Source organism: Neovison vison, chromosome 8 (assembly GCF_020171115.1).
Source record: "Neovison vison isolate M4711 chromosome 8, ASM_NN_V1, whole genome shotgun sequence".
Taxonomy (NCBI): domain Eukaryota; kingdom Metazoa; phylum Chordata; class Mammalia; order Carnivora; family Mustelidae; genus Neogale; species Neogale vison.
This window is the reverse complement of record NC_058098.1, coordinates 124,747,674-124,762,537: the sequence shown is the minus strand read 5'-3', so window position 1 is coordinate 124,762,537 and position 14,864 is coordinate 124,747,674. Positions and strand designations below refer to the sequence as shown.

The following is a 14,864-nucleotide window of genomic DNA, read 5'->3' as shown; positions in this document are numbered from 1 at the left end:
CCTGCTCAGCGGGAAGCCTGCTTCTCCCTCTCTGTGTCTCTGTCAAATAAATACATAAAATCTTTAAAAAAAAGTGCTACGAGAATGCTTCCCGAAGTTGAACTAATGATGCAAACCATCTTGAAGTGCTCTGGACTCCAAACTCCCAGAGGATTTCTCGGCACCTGCCGCAGGAGCCCACCCAATGCCGTTCTGCCACCGATCCTGCCAGGGAGACTCCCGGCTCCTGTGGAAGGCCTGCATGCTGTCTCCTCTCTTCGGCAAGCCTGCACCAAGGTCCTCAGGCAGGGCTAGCTAGTTAGCTCCCATGGCCCATATGGTCCTACTTCCAAAATGGCCCTACTGGGCTACAGCAGACATTCCCATACCTGCCCACCTCTCTGGAGGGGAAGGGGGATCCCGGGGTGGGATTCTGGCTTTCCTCCACATTTGTTTCCTTAGTGTCTAGAAAATGTGGGAATGGGATAGATACCCAACACACGTGGTGTTATCTTAAAGCCTGAGCACACAGTACTTCCTCAGCTAAGATTCAACAAGTCCTTCAAATAATGAATGAATATGTGCTCCTGAAAAGGAAACCAATAATAAGGGGCAGATCTAAGCAGATGCCACCAAAGCCGGAAGCTGGAACGTGAATTCCCGAGCTAAGGAAATGCCCCAGGAGGACAGGAGTGTGGTTGACACACTGGTGGGGGTGGGGATGGGGGGGTAGGTGGAGAGCATGCTTTGCAACGTGGCCCTTTTAGCCCCTCCCCAGCCCAGACCTGGTGTCTGAAGATAGTACCACAGTCAACCTTTCTGATCTGGGCATAGAACACCAGAGGAGGAAAGAGGTAGAGCAGGGAAGAGGAAAGGAAAGCTAGACTGTAGCACCAAACACGTCAATGTCACGGAAGTCTTGATACAAATCCTTATCAGGATACTTTACGTGTGTGCTTCCTACAGAGGTATGTATGTAAGGCCTGAGAACACGCTCGAATACTTGATTTGGAATTCACATACAGGGTAGTATAGGAGACAAAGGCACTACGGAGCATGACTCCCCACCCTCCACCCCCAAATTACAAAATTTTAAAATCTCTGGGGTCAGCTACGTCTATTTCCGTCAGGTTACAAATAAGGAAGCTGACGTGCAGACAGAGAGGAGAAAGACCTTCTCAAATCGATCAGGGGCCGAGGCTGAGTCCAGAAACCAGGCCTCCTGAATTGCATTCCAACATTGTTTTAATCCAATCGCACAATGTCAAACGGACAGCCATGAGAAAACTGCAATTCAAGGGAAGGAAGGGCTCAGGACCAAAGCTGCTGAGCGGGGTGGACCAGTCCCAGGGACTGAAAAGGACCTAAACCTGGAAAGAGAGTGGGTGGAGATGGGGAGTGGATGCAGCTGGGGGCTGCTGGGCCACCTAGCTCTGCCCCTCTTTTAACCCCATACTTTAGTTGGAAGGTAGAAGACTGCAAACCAGGAAGATTCTGTTCTAGGTGAGTCATTTGGGTGCAAAACAGAGCAGCATGAGATCAGTCTTGCCCTGGGAACGCTCTACAAGCATATCCATGTGGTTCTTACCTTCTTATCTAGGGGAAATCTTGGTTTCCTATCAGTAAAACCGGGATAAAAATAGTTCTTATAGTAATTGCAGACAATGTATCTGTCCAATGACAAAAATAAAACAGTTTACTAATGAGTTTGATGTCCTTTACTCACGGGAAAACAGTCCACGGATCGGGGAGCACAGAACCCAAAACGTAACGGAGCACTCTCCCCGAGGAATTCTGGATGGGAGAGAGCTTGCCGGAATATTAGGAGAGGCAAGGCGGAAGCAGGGCTCAATTGGCTAGGATGTCAGGAGTTTCCTTATAAGGCTAGCAGGTCCTGCTTTTTTAGGCTCAGGTGAGCTGGCTCGAAAGCTGAGCCAGACGACTATGATTGGTACCCGTGAGGCTTGCGGACAAATGTTTCCCATAAGCGCAAATGGACTAAGGTTTACATTTCCGCCCGGGGCTGGGACCCTGAAGCAGACTCTATTTGGTGGGTCCTGATATACGAGTTCAGTTGATCACATCTTAGCTCTGGGGTGAACGTGAACGCCCTTGGCACAGTGCCTGGCAAGAAATAGGTGCTCAGTCAAGTCCGACCCCTTTCGCTGGGTTCCAGGGTTGGTGCGGTCAGCCGCTAGACCCCGCCGCCCATGGCTACCACTTGCTTTCTCATCCCTAAGAAGTGGGGGTTGTTCTAAGAGCTCTTCTCTGTGCCCCCCCAGATGAAGTGAACGCTCCAGGGTGCAAACAGCCCACCTACTTAGGAGACCATGGGAACCTCTAGGATGATAATTTTCACAGCCCATCCTAAAGGCCAGCCCTGAAAGTCATTCTGATTACAGGCTGTCACAGACATACCTTTAAAAACCTGTTCAGCCTTTTGGTAAAGTAGTCTTGTCATGCCTGCCCCAAATGGCCTCACTTCCTGGAAGGGGGATGTTATTTTTGAGGCCATCCTGTAAGAAAATTCACGTTGTCATAAATTTACATACGGCGGATAAGTAAGGAATGCCTGCTGACCAGAACACCCTAAAACTACTTCCTGCATACTTTGCTCATAATCTGGTTTTAGTCCTTAATGGTTTACGTTGCTGGTGCCACCATTTCTCAAGTCTCCTGTACTAAAGCCCAGGGGATCACACCTAATTCATCTCCTTATTCCCAAAGCCCCCAGCACAATGGCCCCCTACGTAGTTGGTGCTTAGCGTTTGCTTATTAAATGGAATATAGCACAGCAGGAGACGAGCCTCTGGACATTCACAGGCTGTTCTCCCCAGGACGGACAGGAAGCACGGCGGGGTTATAACACGGCGGGGTTATAAAGCAAGCAGAAGCAACATTTGCTGGGCTCCTAGTAGCAACAGCACAAATGGCCCGTAACCATATGAAAAGATGTCCAACCTCCCTTACTATCTGGGAAACGCCAATTAAATCATAACAAGACATCATTTTCCCCACCCCTTAGATTAGCCCAATATTGATGCTGGCAAAGGTGGAAGTCTTCTCATGTTCTGTTTATGGGAGCATAAATTGGTCCTTGCCCTTTCTGGAGGGCAATTTGGCAGACCTGACAAAATGCAAAGCACACAGTCCCTTCGACCTAGCATTTCTCTTTCTGGGTGTCTGTTTTGGAGAAACACAGATGCACAAAGAGGAAGGACCAGGGATGCTCACCGCCGCAGGTGCTCACGCGATAAAACACTACAACCAACATGAACACTGCGCACCACCCCCCCACCCCACTTCAGAGAACAAGTAAGTAGAACCGTGGTAATTTGTACAGTGGGATAGAACCGTAATTACATGGCTAGATTGTTGGTGCTTATTGTAAGTGAAAAACCAAGCTGTAAAATGAAACTATGATGTGGTTCCATTTATGTAAAAAAGGAAAAGAAACAAAAACAACTGTGAAACAAAATTATATATTTATACACACAGAGATGGACAGAAAAAATCACATCCTATCACCAAACTAACAACTAAGTGCTTCTGCTGGGGGACTTAAACCCATGGGGCAGGGGTGAGTCTTTTTTTATAAGAAGAACGCATTTGTGTTATACGTGTGTCATTTAAAATCATTTTGAGAAAATAATAATAATTAATAAATAAATTAAATCATTTCAAAAATCATCAGGTTCCTGTTTTAGGCGAGCCCTGCTCTAGGAGCTTTGGATATTAAGAATTCCTTTATTAGGGACGCCTGGGTGGCTCAGTTGGTTGGACGACTGCCTTCGGCTCAGGGCGTGATCCTGGAGTCCCGGGATCGAGTCCCACATCAGGCTCCCAGCTCCATGGGGAGTCTGCTTCGCTCTCTGACCTTCTCCTCGCTCATGCTCTCTCTCACTGTCTCTCTCTCTCAAATAAATAAATAAAATCTTTAAAAAAAAAAAAAAAAAGAATTCCTTTATTAGCCCACATGATTCTGAGACTCGAATTATTGATTCATTCAGCACACTTTTACCCAGTCCCTCCGGAATGCCAGCCCTGGGGACAGCAGTGTGCAGAGGGCCTGCATCTACCAAGCTCGGGGTGGGGAGAGGCAGAAAGCAGGCACAGGCACGGGCTGCTCACGTGGGCAGGAGCCACGCCCAGGACACACGCTGCAGAGCCAAGGCCAGCTACAGCCTAGGGACCTCAGCTCGGTGAGATTGAAAGAGACACTGAGGTCCCACCTTAGGTAAGTCGCCAAGTGGTATTTGAACTTGCCTCCAAAGGCACCCTTCCCTTCAGGAAAGTGAAAGTTTTGCTGCCTGTAGGGCAACCTGGAGGCAGGGGATGGGGGCGCTGCCCGCTACAGGAGGGGCACGGAAGGGGACAAGAGACTAGAACCACAGATTATTTGCCATCATCGTTAGAGTATGTACAAAGCATCCCGCAAGTGTAAAGAGGCATGAATCCCTCCTCCTTTGGGATGGGAGCCAGAAAAAGGACCAGATCCTAGATCAGCAGGACACGGTACCCTTGCCCTGACAGAACTTTAAAATCGGGCTTGGGGGAAGACACTACTGACAGCTCCAGCATCCCCCAGCTTCACATGAGCCCTGAAGCCATAAGCAGTGGTACGAACTGGGGGTCCATGGCCCCTCTGGCTGGATGACTGTCCCAACTGCCTGACTAGCCCTCCTCACCTCTCCACCTCACCATGGCGAGAACCAATGAAGTAATACATAGGAGAAGCCCTTGCTAAGCCCAGAGTACTCGCCCCGGGTCCTTCTGTTCTGTTAATTATCAGAAAGAGGAGCCTAGGCCTTGACCTCCCCTGGGAGGAGGAATTACCTCACGCCCGCCCTCCCCGCTACCAGGGCCTGGACCCTCTCTGCCTGCCGGGGCCTGGGCCCAGTTCTCCCGGGCGGAGCACAGCGTAGGCCCAGCAGAAACCGCAGGAACACAGGGTGGACGAGAATCAGGGCATCACCTCAGCCATGAGAACCTAATTGCATGGGTCCCCGGGCCCCAAGCTGTTCTCCAGGTACACCTGTCGGCGCCTCTGGGAAAACCCTATGAAAACCAAGGGCTTGGGGCCTCAAGGCAGAAATCGCAGGGCTGAGCTCTCTGAGGAGGTGTTCCACATTCACCAACCCGTCAACTGCATGGCCAAGCCACAACCATTTGCTGAACCCATGTCCCCTGCCCGACATCAGATTGGGCGTGATGGGGGAATGACTCGACTAACAGGGAAGAAATGGTGAAAAACACCCTATGACATTTCCCAGGGTGCTACAGCCAAAAATACTAACAGCAAGGGCTACGGGGTGCAGAGAAGGGGGTCAGGATGAGCCGGAGAGCTTTGTGGACTCCGGAAGAACCGATAAAGGAAACCCCAGGGGGAGCAGAGGCAGGGAGGAAAGAAGAGGCCAATATAAAGGGGGGACTGGTCCCTCTCAGAGGACCTTTCTCATAAAGGACGGTAGTGAGGTGCGGTGGGAGGAAGTCACAGGGAGCACCGACGCCTGGAAAAAACGGCCTGAGGATTCCTGACACCATGAGGGAGACAGTGAGGAGCTACTGTATGTTGTCAAGCAACTGTAGGCTGTCGAGCAAGGCCTCGTCATGATTCAAGCACAGCTTAGTCCTTAAAAGGCTTAGGAAGGAAGTGAAGGGAATCTATGAAGGGACAGACAGAAGACAAGAGCTTCCCACCTCCAGCCGGAATTCCCACCTCAGTCCCAGGGAAGGAGCAAATGTCTCATTTTCCTCACCCAGTTACTTTACATTTCATTCCTTATGTGATATTCTAAGCCTTCTTAAACATTTTTTTTCTGGGGGAGGAAAGCCTGGGGAGGTAGGTAATCTCAGATGGAAAAGTCAAAAGTGAACCTCACTTAATAACTGGATTGACAAGGGTGTCATGACAAAAAAAAAAATGCAGCTGGTGGAATATTTTAAGGGAAGCAGGCCCCCCAGGTGGGGCATGTGCACCAAGGAAGGGGCAGGTGTAGACTGGGGTCTGGTGGAAACCCCAAGACGGGACAACACAGTCCTCAGGCTCCACATCCTGTGCCCCACCACGAACTTCCCTTCCTGATCCTGAAAAGGGCATGCTGCCTTGTGCCCCAGACCCTTTGCACAGGCCATACACCTCCCTCCACAATGCCCTTCTTCTCTCTTTCCTAAATTCCAGTTCACCCCCTAAAAGCCAGAAGCCACCTCTTGCTGATGCACGGATGATCCACGGGTGATGCCCTTCCTGAGGTACCCTGAACACTCATCCTATCTTGGGGTGACTAGGCATACTCTAGGCTTCCAGTACCCCCAGTATCTTACACAGTGCATAGACACGGAGGGTTCTGGCTGCCCAATAACGGGGCCCTGCAGGAAGTTTTAAAGAGCAGGTGTTGTATTCTGAGATTAGGAAGGGCTGGCTGGCCCTTCAAGTGACACTGCCTAGGAAACATCTGGAACCATGCTTTGGGGAGGGGACGTGTCTTTTTGGGAGGAAGGCAGGTAGATGGTAGGATCTATGAGAGCCCTTAAGTGGTTAAGGAGGGGGATCAAGAGCAGCGGGGGGCAGAGGGGCAGGCAGAGATCTGGGGATGCCATCGCCACGGGACAGAGGAGGAGGCTGAGCAGATGAAGTTGGAGGAAATGGGGAAGAACTTCAGGGCCAAGGTCAGGAAGGCCAAGGGAGGCAGTATCAGAAGAAAGGGTCGAATGCCAGGGAACGAGGTGAGGTGGCCAGGGGTGGGTTTCTTTACCTCTGGTAGGCCACTCTGTGGGGACAGTTACTACTCTTCAGTCTGAAGGGAACGTGGCAGTCTTGAAGCTAGCTGTGTTTCCCTAGCATTCGTGTTACCTGCAGCTAGCTGTCCGCGAGACGCCAGGCACAGCCCAAGGCGGGCGGGTATGGTACTGGGGCCAGGCCTCGGCAGGCAGCAGGAAGCCTGAAGGGGGCCCGAGCCCGTGGCCCGCACCTAAGTGCAGCCCCTGCCCCCTACTCTGAGATTGAGGCGACAGCGGCTCTGACTCCTGTGCTGACAGTCACAAATCCTCGATGGACTCTTTAGTCACAGAATATAAATAAGGAAGGAAAAGATTGGCAAAAAGTATATATATATATATTTTTTTTTAAGTAAGCTCTACACCCAACATGGGGCTTGAACTCAAGACCCAGAGATCGAGAGTCTTGGGCTCAACAGACTGAGCCAGCCAGGTGCCCCAGAAAATATAATTTTGGGGGCAGGGGAAGACCTCTACATCTCAAGTCACATATCCCTAAAACATTGGCAATTGAATCAACTTTTCAAGTTTTTCTGTTAATGCTCATCAATGACCTTTCTTGGCTGGGGGTGGGGAAGTGGATGGCAAACATTGAGAGTTTACTAGAAAAGCTTTTGAGGATTGTTGAAGCTGGGTGATAGGTACGTGCGGGTTTCTTCAGCCCACCACTGTCTCTGCTTCTGCGTATGCTACAAGAGCTCCATGATCAAGTCTTTTTAAATTCTAGTGGAAATGACAAAATCGAGAAAATGCCCCGACTATCCTAATTTTTCCTGTGAATTGAGAGAAGATCCCCTTTTCTCTGGTGGCTGAGGGCAGGCTTCCATACTGCTTCTTCAGGGAAGCCTAGTCTGAGAACCACAGAATGCATGAGGGTTCCAGGTCTAAACGTCATTAGGCATAACCTTCTGGCCCCAGGACTCTGGGAGAGCAGGAAAATGCATCCCTCCGCCCTGCCCCCGCTGGCTGCCAGGGGGCTAGTTAGCAGGCAACCCACCAGATGGCAAGAACAGCCCCAGTTCCTGAATTTCGTCCTAAAGACCACACTTTGAGCTCAGGGTCAAGTGCCTCTCTTCTCGGGGAACCTTGACAGGCCGTCCCTTCTCCAGGCGCTTCCAGGAGAGAAATTTCTGCCTTCCTGGAGCCCGAAGGAACGGGAGACCATCACGCAGACCAACCCCTACCTCGTTCTGAACTTCTTCTAGAGCGAGCGCTCACACAGTGTAAATCGGCCAATGCCTTCCTTTGAAGGCCTGGGGCAAACGCCCCAGATGGTGGCATCTCACGCCACTTCTGCTCCCTTCCTGCTGCCAGAGGTCCATCTGCGGATCAGACCGCAGAGCGGCCCCGCACATCAGGCTTGATAGGCTGCTGGCTCCTAGGTCTTTCAGTGTCCACGGCCTCACCTCCTGTCCCGCTGCAGCCTGCCATGGGCTGGCTTCCACTCCCACGGACGCTTCTCTTAGAAAAGTCACCAGCTACCTCCAGGTTGTCAGAGGCAATGGACATGCCTCTCAGCCCTTGCAGTCCTCTCTACACAGCCCATAAATGGTGCGGTTTCCAGGGAGGAATCTTGGGATTTGGGCTCTTCTCTCTCCCTATCCCCAGGTGAGCTCATCGTTTCCCTGGACTTAAACAGCAGCTTCTGCTCTTGACGTCCTCACGTCTTTGCACCTGAAGTGCGGACTTGCCTACCCCGCCGGCTACAGGCACCTCGGCCTCTCAGGCTGAACTGCCAGTTCCCAGCAGTCCCAAACCCGCTCCTCCAGCTGCCTGCCCCTTCTGAGGACATGGCACAACCATCACTAGGTATTCAGGTGAGACCTTCCATTTCCTCCCCTCCTTCACCCCTCCCATCCATCAGCAAGCCTTACTCATTCTATCTCCAAAATACATCCTGAATCTGCCCTGTCTCCATTGCCGTTCCTCTAATCAACATCAGATCGTTCCTCTGCACAGAAACTTGCATGTACTCAGAATTATACCAGCTTCTGGCCAAGACCTGCAGAGCCCCACATGGCTGGACCCCATGTCTGACCCCACTTTCTCCCTTGCTCGTTTCACGCAGGGCATACTGGTCTCTCGTTTTGCCAAACAAGTCAGGGTCTTGCTTGTGGTGTTTCCTCTGCCTAGAACATTCTACCCCCACCCCCACTCCTCACCAGATACCCTCCATGGGGGTCGTGGGCAGTGGGGGTAAAGGGTCGAGGGTGGGGGTGGTAGAAGCTAGCCAATAGAGGGACTTAGCAGCAAGAGGCATGGAGGTAGTGCAGACTGAAGGACCAAGGAGCAACCAGATCAGAGCCAGCTCTCCTGCTCCTTTCGGTCTTAACTTAAAAAGGCCACCTCCTCCAAGAAGCCTCCTCTGACCACCCCCACCTAAAGCAGACTTCTGCTATTCTCTATTTCAGCCCCTTCTTTACTTTTCTGTCTTTACTTGTTCTGTCTCTTCAGCCCACCACTGTCTCTGCTTCTGCCACTCCATGAGGCCAGGAATTGTATACGCACAGAGCCTAGTACACTACCTGAGACATGGGAAGTGATCAATAAACATTTGTTGAACAAAAAAAGAAACCAGTCACTGCCTAGGAGTTAAGCGGTTTCCTGTAAGTACAAGAGGTTAACCTGAAGGGGAAACTGAGGCTTAGCTGGGGCCTGACAACAGCTCCAGAGGGCAGCTGAAGCTAACTTCTGGTTTTCCAATTCTGTGGGGCAGGCTGGGGCCCAGGCCAGAAGGCACCTCACCTCCCTTTTCCAGCGTGCCAGCCACTCGTCCCGCTTGCGCTTGCTGATGTAGTAGGGGTCCCCCGCCTGGAAGGTGAGCCGCGGCATGGGCCGCTGGCGGAGGCTGGACTCCCAGCCCAAGCCACCCCGCAGCCGGCCCCGGGAGCCCTAGGACAGAGAGATGACAGAGAGACAGACTGGCATTAAGATGGGCACTGACAGTCCCACTGCAAGGTTCGCTCCTCCTGAGGGGAAACTGAGGAGGCACTCACCTCGAACAGAACACAGGAGCTTTGACTCCTGGCCAGAGATGTCAACCCTGAGAGTGCTGGGCAAGGCCCTGTTTGGGCTGGAGAAGTGAGCCACGAGCTGGGGGGTGGGGGGCACATGGACATGAACCATGTGGGGAGGCGCCTGGTCTCAGAGGGGACCCGCTGACTGCCTTGTTGGGGGGCTTCTAGCCTCCACACCCATCTCCTTTTCTCCTTACACGGGGACATGTAAAGAAGGGGACAGACCACCTCAGGATCCCCTCACACACATTCGCCACGGTTGGTCAGAGAGGTGGCTTTCTTCTAGAATCAGGATCCACAGAGCCCCTGGGGGTTGAGGAAAACACTTGCCTCCATTTTCATGGATTCGATGTTGGTCTCCTTCTGTTCTTTGCCTGTGGAGAGGGAAGAACAAAGGGACTGTCGGCAGAGTTACAGGAGTGGCTCAGAGGCCCCACCTTGTGCCTGGGGTCCCTGCCACAGGGACAGGGGTCCTTTAACCATTCAATTGTTCATGTGTCCAACCTGATGGCCCACTGCGTGCTAGGCACCATGTTGGCCCCAAGGACTCAGAGCACGGCCTAGAGCAGAGAAGGGACCGGGGCAGCTCTGGAGGCCCAAATCCGAAGGAACAGTAGAAAAGCCAGGGCCACGGCTTCTGGCCCATTGATTCTGTCTCAGGCACACAGATGGGGCTGTCTAGGAACAGCTCCCTTCCCAGAGGAGGGGCCAGATGCCACAGTCTCCCCCTGCCCTGGAAGGGAGCTGTATGCTTCTAGGGAGTGAGGCAAAGATGTCCTCGGAGGCAGCGGGGTACAGGGCCACTGGAGCAAGACTCTGGTGAAGCAACTTTGTTTCTGAGGCTGTTTCCTTATCTGGAAGATAATGAGGCTGGAGATGATCTATCTCTAGGGTCCTTCTGCAGGTCTCAACACTGTGGTTCTGTTATCCGTACCTGCCTCTGCACACCCACTCCCCATCCCAAACCTTTCTTCTAAAAGACTTGAATTCCAGGTGTTTCCGTGTGACCTCTGTAACCTCTTCCATCCAGCCTGTTTTCTCACTGAATCAAGAGAGCCAACTGTTTAAAATCTTAGGTTACTGGGAACCTTGAGTGCCTGGAGCAGGACGCAGCATGTAGTAGGTGCTCGATAAATATCAGTTTGGATCCCTTTCCCTAAGGCACTTCCCTCTGCCTCTTCCCTGAAGCTCTCCAGCTAGGCCCGGATTCCAGTTCCTAGAAGGAAAGGCTCCCCAGGAGGGCAGAAGCCCCAGAAGTTCTGTCTATAGGAGAGTCCCATCCTCTCGCCGTCCCTGTCCGGACCCCACTTGGGAGGGCAGCCACACTCCTCCAGAATATCCCTGTCCTTCCCCGGATGCCCTTCCCAGGCCCAGCACACACCTTGCAGTCTAGCCACCCCTGGCTGTGGGACTGGGGTGATTATGCCTTCCAGAGCTTCCTGGGGTGGGGGTGGGGGGGGCAGTGAGCCCTCCTCCCACCTGGGCCCCTGAACTCCTATCTCTGAAGCCAAGAATACTGAGCTTGGGCCCAAAGCAGGAAGGTCAATGAGGCTGGCTCATGGTAGTTGGGGTGGGGGAGCCCAAAACGGAAAAAACAGCCCCTACTTCATCTCCTGGCTCTGAAGCGGAAACCAGACACAGCATTGAAGGCCTCCTCCGGCCCCAGAGAGGAAGTTTCTTTCCCTCTCTCTCACTAGAGAAGCCCTGGGGTTCAGAGTGTGTGCCCCCGGGGGAGGGGCAGCCCAGGGGTTACAGCGCCCCCGGAGCCCAGGGGAGGGGAGGCAGGGGCCCAGGCAGCCAGCGCGGGCACACGCGTGGGCCACACAACAGGGACAGGGACGGTGCCCAGCCGGCTGCCAGAGGGGGATGGGGGGCGAAGCGCCAGCGTCTGTCATGGGCGCGCGCCAGGAACAGGGGTGCTTGCTAACACTTTACACGACAGGCCTTTGAAGGTACGTCTCACCCGGTCTTGCTGTCTCTTCCTCCGTGCTTCTGCTCAGCACAGCCAGCTCCTCCGATTTTTTCTCGCGCTCCCTGGAGCCAGGTCCCCCTCCCATCCCTAGCCCCCCCCCCAACTTTTCTCTCACACCTGGAAGTTCTCCCAACGAGGCTTTGGGCTGCCAGGAGGGGGCGCCCGCCCTCGGGCCAGGCTGCAGCGGGGTCCCTCTGACCTCTCAAACATTTCCCTCCATGGCATCTCATTATGGGGAATCATCTATTCATTCGGATGAAAGAAAATCAGGGTTGAAGGGAGCTATAGAGATGATGGAGCACCTGCCCAGCCCCTAGATTTTGCCAGTGGGGAAACTGAGGCTGGGTGGGGGGTGGGGGTACGGAGTGACTGACAAAGCAGAAATCAGATCTCAGGGCTCCTGAATGCCCAGCCGGTTCACTTTATCCTCCGCCACCTTCGTGTTTTCCCTTTCCCTATTCCCTGGCCCCCTGTTCCCCCAAAGAGAAGTACTTTTCTTCGTGCAGTTTCCAACTGGCTTCTTTCTGGAATTTTCTCCCAGACAGATTCTGCACATGCCCACTGAGTGATATCACATACACACACACACTTTCCAGCCTGGCTCAGCAAAACAACAAACGGGCCTGCCTTAGAATGCAGCACTTGTCCTGAGTCAAGGAGGGTCAGCTGCTCTCTCAACACTCCCTCTGCAGTCCATCTGCTCCTGGCCCAGACCCAGGGTCACAGGCGGGCCAGGTGGCTGTGTGCCTCCCAGGGTGGCCCTGGCAGCCTCAGACATGACCCTCGAGTATCTCAGGTCCAGGGGGCAGGAGAGCCCAGGGTGCCTCCAACACTACCACACTTACCTGTCAGTCTAAGCCTGGGACCACCCCAAATTTCCTTTAAAAGGAACCCAAATCTCCATGACAAGGCTAAGGCCAGGCTTGGCTCAGGGGGCAGCCACTAGCCCAATCTGAGCAGAAAAGGGTTTTGTGCTGACCCTAATCCGATCCTTCACTAGCTATATTATCTTGGATAAGTACCTTAACCTTTCTGAACACTCAGTCTCCCCATCTGAAAAATGGGGACAATAAGAGTTTTCCTCCTATGATCACAAAAATTAAGCAAGAGAATGGCTAACTAAAGAGCAGGGCTTCTTAAAGTTCACTATCCATCAAAATCATGAGAATCTCTTTCAAATGTAGCTTTGGACGCCACAGGTCTAGGGTAGGGCCTGAGATTCTGCATTTCTAAATTCCAAGGTGATACCAGGTAACACAGTTGGTCCCTGGGCCACTTTGAGTAGTTGGGATATAGGACACTCAACACATAGTCAATATCCAGTCAAAGGAAGCCATATGACCATTGTTTCTATTACAATCATGGCGGCATTAATGCTAGGAGTGCAGGAGCAGTCCCAAGGCCACCACCTGCCTATCCAGGTGGTTCTTGTCCTGATTACTCATCATCTCCCCTGTTCCTCCTTCTTTCTCCTGGCTGTACTGTCAGGATCTGGGGCACCTGTGTGCACAGGAATGCTGCCTTAAAGTCCTCCGTTTTTCCTGTATAGGAACTAATGGGAGGGGTTTAGGGGAGAGGGATGGGGTCTCCTGAGAGGAGACATGGAATGAGGGGAACGGAAGGGAGAGCATGGCCAAATCGCTACCTCCCTAGGGCCTTAGTCTCCTCCCTCCTTGGAACTAAGCAGCTGTGTATGCGTTCTGCGTGGCCGGCCGTGGGCTGGGCCGCCGAGCCTCCAGCAGACCACTGCCATGTCCCGGGGCAGCACCTCACCAGTCTCAGCATGCAGCCAATGCAGTGGCCTTCAGGGGTCCCCCCAGCTCTGAGGCCCACAAGATGCTCCGAGGCTACTGGGAGGTCAGGGAGGCTTGGAGCATTCTGAGGAAGGTCCCCCTTAATGTACGAAAATCCCAAACCCAGGAGTTCACCTCGATACCATCTCTCCCCTTTCCCCCTGGGTTCCTAGTGCTTGCCCTCTTCTCTCCACTTCTGCTGCCACCTCATTACAGCTGCCCTCCTCCCCTCCACACCTGCAGCAGCCCTCGACCCCGCTTCCCAGCCTCTTTGTTTCACTCTGGGAACCAGGGTGCAAAGTGATTTTTTTTCAAAACATAAAGCAGATCATGTTGCGCGCGCGCGCGCACACACACACACACACACACACACACACAACGTGTGCACACACACACCCCACCATGCCCCAGGAGGATGTCCTCAAAGACCCAGTACGCTGCTCCCTCCTACCCGGGAGCCTCTGTACCTGTTTTCACTCCCTCCTCCACCACCCCTCACCTGGTGAACCCCCAGTCATCCTTCCGCTTCCGTGGAACAGGTTGGGCTGGCTGGGGTTTCCCTGGTCACAGTTCCTCATAGAACTGTGTTTATTTTCTCTTAGAGAACCTATCTCCCTGTAGAATCACACGCCTCTCAGCGCGAATTTCTCATTAACGTCTGCCTCTCTAGCGGACTGTGAGGTCCTTGAAGGCAAGAACCAGGTTTTTGTTCCTGATGCTTTCCCCAGCTCCTGGCCCAGACCCTGACATACACACCAACTGGAGGTTTCACAAACACCTATTGACTGACTAAAGAAGGAACTCTGGAGAACAAACAGAAGCGGAGACAGAGAGACCCCAAAGTGAAAGCAAACACTCAAGGGTTAAGAGTGGCCTGAGAACTCTAGCTCCATCCCACCAGGCCGGAAGGCCTGCAGCTTGCCCCAGCCAGTCGTGGTGGGGTCCCAGGAATCAGCACACTGTGTGTTGGGGGGGGCTGGGTTTACTGATGGGCTCCCAGTTTCCACATGGAATACCTGGTATTCTTAGCAGGAGGAAGAGGGTCTCTTTTTCCTTTTCTCCTGGGTTTCCCTCCACTCCAGCCCCCTGAACACTCTCACCCAGTGTCAGGACCCACACCACAAGGCACTCAGGTGAGGCCAGGAGCGCTGGGCAGTTACCAGCCAGCCGGCCCTGAGCCCCCCTGCAGGATAAAAGGGGACAGCAGAAGAGCACACCACCTTTAGAGCCAAGACCGAATGCATCCTGGATCTACCACTTACAGGCTCCGGGGGGTGCCCTGAGCGAGTCACTTCATCTGGCTAAGTGGCAGGTTTTTTCCTGCCT

General features: G+C 53.1%; 1 protein-coding gene across 2 annotated transcripts in view; it reads right to left on the bottom strand.

The window, feature by feature from the left end:
- Nucleotides 1-14,864, bottom strand: part of DNMT3A (DNA methyltransferase 3 alpha) — a 96,468-nt gene that overhangs the window by 27,693 nt on the left and 53,911 nt on the right. For both annotated transcript variants that reach the window (XM_044261959.1, XM_044261961.1), the window contains exons 5-6: nt 10,104-10,147; nt 9,502-9,648 (exon numbers count right to left, since the gene is read on the bottom strand). In XM_044261959.1, coding sequence (XP_044117894.1) covers nt 9,502-9,648; nt 10,104-10,147 — 191 coding nt within the window. The remainder of the gene's footprint in view (nt 1-9,501; nt 9,649-10,103; nt 10,148-14,864) is intronic.